Source organism: Argentina silus (genome assembly GCF_951799395.1).
Source record: "Argentina silus genome assembly, chromosome: 20".
NCBI classification, from domain to species: domain Eukaryota; kingdom Metazoa; phylum Chordata; class Actinopteri; order Argentiniformes; family Argentinidae; genus Argentina; species Argentina silus.
This window is the reverse complement of record NC_139674.1, coordinates 7959863-7971291: the sequence shown is the minus strand read 5'-3', so window position 1 is coordinate 7971291 and position 11429 is coordinate 7959863. Positions and strand designations below refer to the sequence as shown.

Sequence of the window (11429 nt, the reverse complement as noted above, 5' to 3'; positions counted from 1 at the left end):
GAATTGACAGGCGGTATTTGTCTGAGACTCCACTGATTCAGTCAGCTGTGATGAGACCCAGAAGCTCTCTTATCTCTGTCACACGGTTGGTTCAATAGAAATAATGTTTTCCTTCAATCTAGACACTAAAATAAACCCCCCTACTGAACTCACACCTTTCAGATCCTTAATGTGGTTAGAAAACTGCTCACACGGAACCAATACTTTAATTGAAAGATTTAACAATTTGCTGTATGTCAATTTATCTACCTATCTGTGACAGAACAAATTAACAGTACCGCATGAACTACAAACAAGTCAGCCAACGTCCGATATTACCTGTAATTTATGTCAAATATATGTGCAATACATGTGGCAAACAATATATTGGAGAGAGGAGAATGATGTCTAACATCTCATGTCTAATGTAAGGCTGCTGATTCGCTCGCCAGGGGGTCTGCAACCAAGCATGTGCTCTCCAGCACATGTTACATGACTCCTGTCAGAAGCGGAAGAGAGAGGCTGAGATTGTCCAATCAAGAGGGTAATTAGCTGCATTACGCTTTTAGTGGCAAGCCGGAACCAAAGAAGACAGATTATGATGCTCTATCCCTGATCTGCTGTATTCTGTATGCATATAGCATACCGAAATACACTGAGCCATACAGATGACTCAAAAAAGGTTCAATATTACTCTCCACCCGCAGGCCATCAATCATCGGCAGACAGTTATATATAAGCATAGGCATGAAACCTGTGGTTCTCACATGCCCTGGCAGTGGAACGCTTGTCTTACTGAGACTGTGACATGCTGGGCTGCTGAAATGCATCGTTGTCGAAAGCAGACACAGTCTTGGTCTAGTGAAACAATTTGCTGTAAAGATGATGTATTGTATGGGACAAATGAAAAGCTAAAACTCCATCATATGATCACTTGAAGCTACAAAACATTGCAGCATGCATGATCAATTAAATGATGCATCAGCCATCTTTATTGCAAGGACAATGAACGGCACGTCATGTGATAATAGAGGACATCATGTGTTTACCATAACATATTTTGTCAAATATCCAAAGGAGTCACTGATGTGCAAAATAACTCAAAACTAGAATCAAATTGTCGGTAATGAGGTGCACAGCTGTTCTATGACCTGAAAGCTTACAGAAAATACTCTGAAAATGGATAGCATCTCTCATGTACAAAAAGGAGGTTTTGGTAACAAAGAGATCTTCACCATCATAAACAACACTCTCATTTCCTGCCATATCTGGCCAGGTTACCAGGTAGGTCATTCTAATAAGTTATGAGGTCTTTGCTTGGGTATGAACCTCTATAAAGCCCAGACCTTGAGTGGGCAGCGGGACACAATCAGATCTGCTCTATGGAATACCTGCATAAAGACTTCCCGGGCAGCAGCTGGAGATGGCAACGGGACTCTGGCACCAGATGACTGCACTCAACTCTGGGAACAAAACAAGCAGCTGGGGGATCTGTGGGTGGGCTGACCCTGTCTTTAAAGGCAGCCAGGCTGTGATTATCACAACACAGGGGCGCAGAGAGCTGGTAAAATAACCAGGCTAATGCTTGGCACTAACTGGCAGCCTGTAACATCGCTCTACACTGATTACAACGTTCTGACACACTGATCAGCTTTCAAAAGAAAGTCGGGGAAAATACAGGGAAAAGACAGGGAAAATACAGGGCTGTGATTCCAAAATGTGTTGGTTCCATACTTCCAGAGAGATTGTGTTGTTGTTAATTTGCTGACCTTGAATTGTTAGTGAATCATTAATTTGAAGGGAATGTTCTGCCCTCATTTCAATCACATTTCATAAGTCATTAGGAGTGATATTTTGATGTGCTGCACACTGATATGCAATGTTGGGGGAGAGTGCACTTTAAAGTGGGACAGCACACCTGAGTCACATCAATGGGTTGCAATACAATAGCACTTGCAGGGGGGGAGGGGGATGCAAGTGCTTTTTTGTGTGTCATCTAGGCTACTGGTTAAACTGTATGACTGCTGTTGGATTCTACGCTTTTCACTCGCACTAACCACTATGTTATTCTCCTGTCAAAATTCACCAGAATTGTTTGTTTAACAGGTGATAGGCAACATTTTCGCAGTGTTCATCTTACTCCATCTCCATCTCACATTACGTTGCTCTCTCTCAATATACACTCACTGAACACTTTATTAGGAACACTATACTAATACTGGGTTAGGGCTTCCCTTTGCTCTCAAAACAGCCTCAATTCTTCGTGGCATTGATTTCACAAGATGTTGAAAAAATTCCTTTGAGATTCTGGTCCATGATGGCATGATTGCAGATTTTTCAGGCGCACATTCAAGCTGTGAATCTCCCGTTCTACCACATCCCACAAGGTGTTCTATTGGATTCAGTTCCGGTGATTGGGAAGGCCACTGAAAAACACTGAACTCATTGTCATGTTCATGAAACCAGTTTGAGACAACTTTTGCTTTGTGACATGGTGCATTATCATGCTGGAAGTAGCCATTAGAAGATGGGTAAATTGTGGCCATGAAGGGATGCACATTGTCAGCAACAATACTCAAATAGGCTGTGGCATTCAAGCTATAATTGATTGGTATTAACGGGCCATACGTGTGCCAAGAAAACATTCCCCACACCATTACACCACCTCCACCATGAGAAGGTGTACAGGTGTTCCTAATAAAGTGTTTGATGAGTGTATGCAATCACTTTGTGTGGTGATGCGCGTTGACATATGCGCCTGCTATATTGTAGCGCAGGTTTGGATGAGTTGGGATTAATATACTGACAATGCAACGCTCTTGTGATCAGAGCTGTTTATCGGGTCCGGATGGGTGCACTGGGGTAAATCATCAAAAGTCACCAGAATTGCTTGTTTAACAGGTGATATGCACACCCTCCTCGCAACATTTTAGGCAGCACTCCCTAGCAAAATATACTTTGCACGTCCTTGCAGTAGCAGACCCCTTAGAGAGAGGAAGAAGAACCTGACAAGGAATAACCACCTCTCTGAGTTCCCAATGTCATTGATAGCAACAGGATAGATGTTCTACAATTACAATCAGTCATGAGCAAATGAGAAAAGATATTGTTATAAATCAATTATATCCCTATAAGACAATAGGGCATATTAATGAGAAACAGTAATGCTCTGAAATGGATTCCCATCATGTGATACTGTATAATGTGTCGAGGGGAGAGGCAATAATATATAGGGCATTTCTTGTTGCTATAAAAAGATAAGCTGTTAAAGTAGCGGTTAAAGCTCATTTGAATTAATGCATATGTGGGCTTGAAGTTAGCTGAGGGGGGGCATCTGTTTAGAGGGGCTCTTATAATGCCTTTCATTCTCTGACACAGACTCTTTTATGTATAGTTGACAATACATGTGCTTATATGGTAAGATGTATACAAAATGACCATGTCTCTTCCCACGGGACTGCGTGACTTTTAACATTGGTTTAAGATTCACAGTTGTACAACACAGAGCTTGATAGAAATATGATTAGCATACAGTAGATAGGAGCTGAAGCCTATGGAAGCTAGGGCACCCTTGCATGTGGATTTCTCAGCAGTCCTTGAACAAGCGTCTTATCCAGTGCGGAGTGGGTATGACATCATGGTCTATTTCTGGCACTCAAGTGGAGCATTCGGAAGCTAAAAAGTATCCATTAATCGGGACCAGCTGCATGTTCAAAAATACCAGCCCTTATTGCTACCATTCATTTGTTAATTCACTGCTATTTACAGTACAGACTGGACTCACTAGACCTGAGGAGTTCAGGTTTTATGTCTAATAAAATGTAGTTTGCATTTGGTGTTGGCATTCCAGTATTTATTTCTGAATCCTACCTCTCTGCTTACTCTTCTGTGGTAACACCAGACACCATAACTATAAGATATCATGTTCACAACCAAATATTGGTTGAGAATAATACATTCAGAAACAGTGTGTTTGTGGTTAGCATATGCTATCATTTTCATCAATAAGAGAGACAAAACAAAAATACTCAGTGCCACTTGGGTCAGGGATTACATTTTGAGCTCCATGCATGCAACACTGAGTATTAGTCGAAACCTAATTTCACTCTACTCACTTAAGTGACTCTCAAGGGAAATGTTCTCCAATTCAGTTGGGCCAACTCTGAGAGTGGTGTGTGGAGTGAGACTTGAGCTGTATTTCTAACCTCAGGGGGAGGTGTGAGTCTGACTCATACCCCATGTTCCACCCAGACACCCCCAGCGCTAGCACGCGGCTCGGAGATGACATGATCAAATGAGTTCTTCGTGCGGCTGCCTCTCCGCATTGTGGTTTCTAAAGCTTGGATTATTCATCAGCAAATTTACTGTAGAACTTCTTGTTGAAACCACACTAAAAAAATAATAGCGAACATGCATTACTGACCAATATCTGGCCCTCCACCAATACAATAACGAACATGCGGTACTACCAAAATTTGGCATATTGTATTAAATAGTCATAACAGTTGTAATACTCTCTCCCAAGCTTTGATGCTGACCAGCTATTGGCTGGCAATTAACATTGTCAGATTAACCAGGCCATAGCTGTAGCAGTAAATGTGAATATGTTCTCAAACAGATGTCTGCCACACTGGAATCCCCCCACCACTTGTTACCCCAATCCCCTAGGGCAAACCTTGCCCATCCGTGGTGGAGGGTTGGCAAACACCCAATAAATTGGTTCCCTGTGTAGCATCCGGCACCAACCTGCACAGAAACACCAAGGTGGACCATATGGGAGCCACAGCAGGTCTCCCAGTGCCACACAGCCTCCAGGCTGAGAGGGGCTAGGACCATTGAACCTAATGGACCAAAGTGGAACAGGCAGCTTGTACCTGGAGAGACTCAATGAGCTCTAAAGCCAATCACTTACCCATCCCTGCACACCTTGCACCCCAGTCAGAGTCATTAGAGATAATAATAATACATCAGTAAATAATTAAAAACTAATGGGATGAATGAATGGTACCATGAGCAGAGAGGACACTGTGGCTTCTCAGTCCCAGGCCATAGCTCTCCATCTAACTTAGCTGACGATGCTTGTGACTTTCTGACTGAACAGTGCCCTGGTCGCACACTGTGTTGTTCATCAGTGAGATAATTACACCTGCGGGGATCCGTCTGTTCTGTCCGCCACGAGAGCACGTCTCCCCAAACCCAAACCGCTGTCTGAGGAAGCAGACCTGCACAAGGCTGTAGGTACCTCCACAGCTCCATCAATGATTCATCTGTGTGGGGGAAGATACGTCTACCTAATCAGACCCTAACCTTTCAAGGGTATTGATCAAGAATCTCTGACAGAGCCATTATGGACGCTCGATGGGCACGGCGTCTGCCAAAGCCCACCCCCGCTTCCTCCAATCTACGGAAGATTAAAGGGAGAGGGAGGAGAGGAAAGAAAAACAAGGCTTTGGGGTAAATTGAGCAGATATAAATAAATAAAAACGCCGGGAAGGAGAGAGACGCTTTGGCTTGCAAATCACCGGAAAAAACGAGCCGGAAAATTGTGGAGTACACTATGAATGTCTCTAGCGGCACAAGTAGAGGTATCAAGGACGAATGAAGAACACTTGAAGGATACTCGGAAGTACACCCATGTCCTCTCTTACAGTATCTGACAAGGTGACTGAGCGTAGGCAAGTAGCAGGTTCTATGACTGTCTGTGCTGTATGCCGTCAAATCCTTTTCAAAACCAAAGGAATCCCAATGTAGAAAAAAATGGGGAAAAATGGTCATGCGTAAGCCTACACTTGCCATCTAAGGGTAACATTGAGGACAAACAAACCACTGGCATTTAGCTCATACCCGGGCACTGAGTGGGCTACTCGCTGGGTAATACGCCTGTCATTACAGCGTATGGCTCTTGCATAGCCCTCCCCACTTGTCTTCGTAGAGTCCCCCTCTCCTTCTGTCATGCATCAACCGTGAATCTAGCCTGCAGGCGGAGTGAACTGGGGCACAAACAATAACAGTAATCACGGCAAATCATGTGCTGCTCTGACGGAGGAGACCAGCTGACTGCCTGACTGCTGGAGCCCAGAGGGCCTCCAACGCAACATGCACACTGCGTCCAAAAACAGTGAGAGAGAGAGAGAGAGAGAGAGAGAGAGAGAGAGAGAGAGATTGTGGAGGGAGATCAAGAGCAGAGGGATTCGCCTGCCTGTTGTCCCCTTCCTCACCCGCTTAGTCATCTTCTCTTTCCACGCTCTGCCCTTTTGAAGGGCCTTCACCATCTCCTCCTTTCCCACCCCCACCACCCTTCCGCTATCCCCCATCCACCCCCGCGGTAGTACACACAATGGTACAGTCCATGACTCCAGTACACACACATGCCCATTTGGTGTTATTGGTTGGATCTTTAAGAGGACACGGCTGTTTGCCTTGTGGCCAAAGCATTGACGGATGGCCGTGCCATGTATGATTCATGGGGGGGGTTAGACTCACTGGGGCCTTGGTTATTACTAATCCGTACATGCTACTCCATACAGGGCACATTACATAATCATAAAAAAAGTCATTCCCTGCTTCATATTTGAAAACGTGCTGGAGAAAAGTTGTTTTGTACACCAGTATTTCAACAGAGACCAGACATGGATGAATGGACGTGACTAGAGGGGGATCAATTGACTGCCTGTACAGTAATCTAGTGCAATCTTAGCCTTCATTACAACATCGGTGTGTGAGTAATCAATAGGCTGGTATCTCATTACTGTCTGCTGGGGAGGAGAAAGCTTTGGAATCAACGTCTGGGATGGGCAGACGCCAGGGGGGAGGGTTGAATGTCCGATAGGGAAGATTTACACGTTCATGCGGGCATCATTCACAAACAGAGGGGATCCTGGGCTGTCTGGTCACGGCAGCAGTGTATCACACACTGTGAAAGGCATCATTTCCTGTCAGTTACTCCCAGTGCTACTCAAATTCAGCTTACAATTAGGGTCAATAGTGAAGCGTTGCTTCAGGCAGTTCAGATGCCGGAGAAGGAAGAAACCCTCAGGCTTAGCTACTGAAACACACCCCACGACAGGGTTCTCCCCAGGATTTCTGAACAGTGTGGCGCTGGATTGCATTATCAAAACCCGACTCGTGTTTATTCATGTAAAAATGCGCAAAAAATACAGCTAAAAATGCTGAATTCACTCTGGACGCTTTCACTTTTGCTTTCGGTGTTAACAACAATGTTGTTTGCGATCAAAGATAGTTACTCTATCGTTACATTACATTACATTAAATATATAGTTTAATTTGTCTTGTGATGCCTCAAAAAGTTCACAGAGAGGCGCAGCGCCAGTCTTACATTCTTTGGGGAGAACCCTGCTCTAGGACTCAAAGCCAGCATGGAATGGAATGAGACTGTGTCTGAGGGAGTTTTGGTGAGTGTCAGTGGCCAGTCGCAGTAAGCTAAGTAGCGAGCAGCTGACTTCAGGAGGCCATGTTTGGAAACAGTAAATAAACAGTGGAGAGAGAAAGGGCTCTGTGCCCCCCGGGGCAACTCTGGCTACAGTAGCACAGCTGAGTGCTTCAGAGGAGGCAGCCTGTCTTAGGGGGAAGGGGGGGGGGACATAGAGAAGGGTCACATGGGCATGGTGCTGCAGGTCTTGGGGTTGTCTGCATGCACTACATCTCTCTCTCTCTCTCTCTCTCTCTCTCTCTCTCTTTCTCTCTCTTTCTCTCCCCCCCCCCCTCTGCCCTCAGGCTCACTGACCCAGTGTCTGTGTGGAGGCAGGGAAGTGAGAACTCTTTCAGCTGGTTGGAGTGGCAATTGTGCACAGCTTTTGAATTTGGTGTATCAGATCACATTTTGTGCCATATGAAAACAATAAAAAAATCTGTCCTCTTATAAAACATAGCAGAGCAATATCAAAAGTCTTTTAAGTCTATTGTATGCCAATGCCCCATTGACCCCAATCTCTATGCATCACTGCACTGTACAAACTGTGTCATCTTAACAACTAAAGCACGCTGTGTATGGTGGGCCTCTTACAGGTGCAGGTGTCCAGTCAGACAGGTGGGATTGCAGGAAACAGAGCAGGAAACAAAGCCAAGATGGCCGTCTCTGGGCAATCAGTCCATGTTGTTTGGCTGGCCATAACAGAGACAGAGATGCCACCGAGAATCAGGAATCAGAGCCCAGTGCCAGCTGGGATTGTTGTGCTACCAGCAGAGCAGGGCTTTGTCCGAAGGCCCGCTTGCTCGCTCTGTCTCAGGCGAGCTTGCCCGCGTGCTGCCCACAAAGACGCTTAAATATGCCGTTCAAGTCAGTGGCTTCTTGGCAGCCTGGCATACACGCGGGTGCCAAGCAGGCATGGGCTGCCGACAAAAGACAAGCTAATGGCGGTCCACTGCCGCGCCACACTCCCTCTGTTGTGGACCCAATCAGAGGGATAAGACACAGAGACGGTAGGCGGGGGAATGGGGGGGCGGGGGCGTTTCATTGTTATGCCGTATGAGGCCGTGCTGTAACCTCAAGGCGTCGCCGGGGACAGAGGATGTCACTTTGATCAGCCAGACGTGTCATGACCCTGAAGGAGAGAGGGAGAAGGGGAGAGAGGGAGGGAGGGAAGGACTAGAGGGGAGGAGGTTTGTGATGGGCCTAAAGCTAAGCCTGCCACTACTCAAGGCCTCTCTCTCTCTCTCTCTCAGTGGAGAGATATCAGTGAAGACACCGCCACAAGCTGCTTATCGGCTAAATGAGGCCACTTTTAAAAGAAAGACTCACCACCCCCTCTACACATACACACAGATGCACCTGCACACACACACAGATGCACCTGCACACACACACACACACACACACACACACACACACACACACACACACACACACACACACACACACACACACACACACACACACACACACACACACACACACTACATGATTAATTCCAGCAGCTTTCTTACAGTAATTCACTGTGGTGCCTTGAAGTTTTTTTTAAAATGTGTACGTCATGGCATAACATGGCAAAACAATACTAATCAATGTCAAATGATGTAACATGAATGACCTAATTAGATTCAAACACATACTTAGTGTATCAAATGTGCTTCTTGAGCAAAATGCATACTCTTAGCTTGTCCGACAGGCAGACACTGAAATGTACACACTGTACATTGAAATGTGAGACAGGAGACGCCTTTCCCCCTGGTTTAGTACCTCTCCACAATTACCATGGTCCGACAAACTGCTTCATAAACCATTAGCGTAATGTTGCTATTATACAAGCTAATAAAACGCTGTCAGATTAATTAATGGAATCATTTGTGCATGCGGTAACATCGCTGGAAGGATCCAGATTGCCTTGTGACATCTAATTTAGAATGGATGCCGGGAGAACCAACAGAATAGTACGTCAACTAGCTGTCATTACACAATGACAACCAATACATCATTATGTCTGCTGTGTTTTACTACCGGGGGAACGTCCGTTAAAACGTCTGATAATGGCCACACTATTTCATTTCTGTTCCCAGACATTTTCTCTGGAAATGAAGCGGCATAAATTGATAGACGTGAGGGGGAGATAGGCTTGTGCAGTGCCAGATACGAGCACTCTCCGCCAATGGATTTCAGAGTGGCGGAACGAAGTAGGGTTGTACTGTAGTGTAGTCAAATGCACACTGGTGGTGCTTTTGTTATATCTATTCCACATGCTGTCTGATCAATGAGTGCAATGCATACTGACAACAGATTCAACTGAATGTGTACTAAGTATTTGCAAACAAGACACTACAAACCTCTGGTCTTCAAGGGAAGCCTTTTTCTAAAGCCGTGTTCTACAGAACAGTGTTTTTCCAAAGCTCTTTACTACTGGGTACTTTGTCCGTGTCATAGCATCTGAAGAGGGTGAGACCCCCTGAGGTACCATCGGAGCAAGACACCAAATAATTCAAACAAAGATCAAACGTACACACACTAAGATGAAGAAATGATACCGAACAAATCTAGTCAGGCTATAAAGCACCACAAACGCACAGGGGACAAACAATATCTCCACTTGGTTATCTCTCACCTGGCTACCAAAAGCAGGTAAACGGTTGAATTATGTGTAATTCTGAAATGTGCGATAGTCAAAATGCTTTGAAGGCCATGCTCAGATCATAAAAATACAGTATTTTGATTGGATTATGAGATTTCAGAAGGGAAAATATTACTACAATACCCCAACCCCTTTAAAGTGTTTCGAGGTGTGATCAGACCAAAGGCAATACAGTCAGCGAGCTTTGCCTGCGTCTCTAAAACCATGCGGATTACTGGGGTATCAGCGAGCATCGTCTCTGAACAAAGTCTTCTTTTCTCCCAGAGAAACCTCAAGAGTCCTCCGGAAAGGAAGCTGGGAGAACTTGTGACTAGAATTACTGACACACTTTTTGCCAGAGCTGCTGATCTCTACTTAGGAATTATTATGCAAGCCATAATGTTACCATTTTGCATATGGTCCATATTCATTCTGATTCTGATCAGTTGTTATGGGGCCAGCATAGATAAAAACACTATATTGAGAGATATCTATATGGACACCACTTGGGTTTGACTTGTTCAAACGAGTAGTTCGTATCAATGAGGTGGAACCTACAGTACAGCAGCTTTTTCCCTACACACATATTTCAAGGCTGTGTGCAAAGCACATCGATATCAATGGAAGATAATTGGGACAATTTAACTTGAATTCAACCACAATGTACTGTCACTATATGGAATGTACATATAACAAACCATTCCTATGTCGGACATATGGAGTGGCCCTGGCCTCACACAGATTCACAAAAACGGTCATTTAGCAGATGCTTTTATCCACATCTTACGTTGCAGTGAGTGCATACACGTTTCGTACACATGGTCCCCAGCGGGAATCGAACCCCACAACATCAGAGTTGCAAGTGGCATGTTCTACAGTACCAGCTGAGCCAGAGAGGGGCGTACCTGTGGCAGGGCGGAGCTGAGCTGCCTCTGTAGAGAGTCGCGGTCGTAGATGACGTCCTGCAGGTGGCCCTGGGCCAGGCCGAGGCTCTCCTGGGTCTCCCTCAGCGTGTCCAGCAGGCGGTCGCGTTCGTCCAGCATGTTGACCATCAGCTGCTCAAAGTGGGAGTCAGGGTCCGTGCCGCTGCTCTGGGACCCCCGCTGGCTGAGAGCCGTATCCTCGCTGATGGTGGGCATCACCTCGCACATCATCTCTACCCTGCAGGGGCACCAAAGATCAAAGGTCAGAGGGCAATGTTCAGTGGTTTCTCTATGGCATCAGTACAATGAGACCTGGTCAGAAAACCTATGTAGGCCCTAGTTAAAGGTGGCATGCGTGCCCAACAGTGTAACCACTTAACCAAGCTATCTACAAATTATTCTCTAAAGTTGAATTAAATGATTGTGGTGTTCTGGTTATACCAAAGCAAACTAAAAAAAGTACGTTTTC

General features: G+C 45.4%; 1 protein-coding gene across 1 annotated transcript in view; it reads right to left on the bottom strand.

The window, feature by feature from the left end:
- ppfia2 (PTPRF interacting protein alpha 2) overlaps positions 1-11191 on the bottom strand; it is a gene marked incomplete at its 5' end in the record, with an annotated part of 122919 nt that extends 111728 nt beyond the window's left edge. The window contains one exon of the mRNA XM_083692046.1: positions 10943-11191. Coding sequence (XP_083548172.1) covers positions 10943-11191 — 249 coding nt within the window. The remainder of the gene's footprint in view (positions 1-10942) is intronic.
- Positions 11192-11429: the final 238 nt, after the last annotated feature.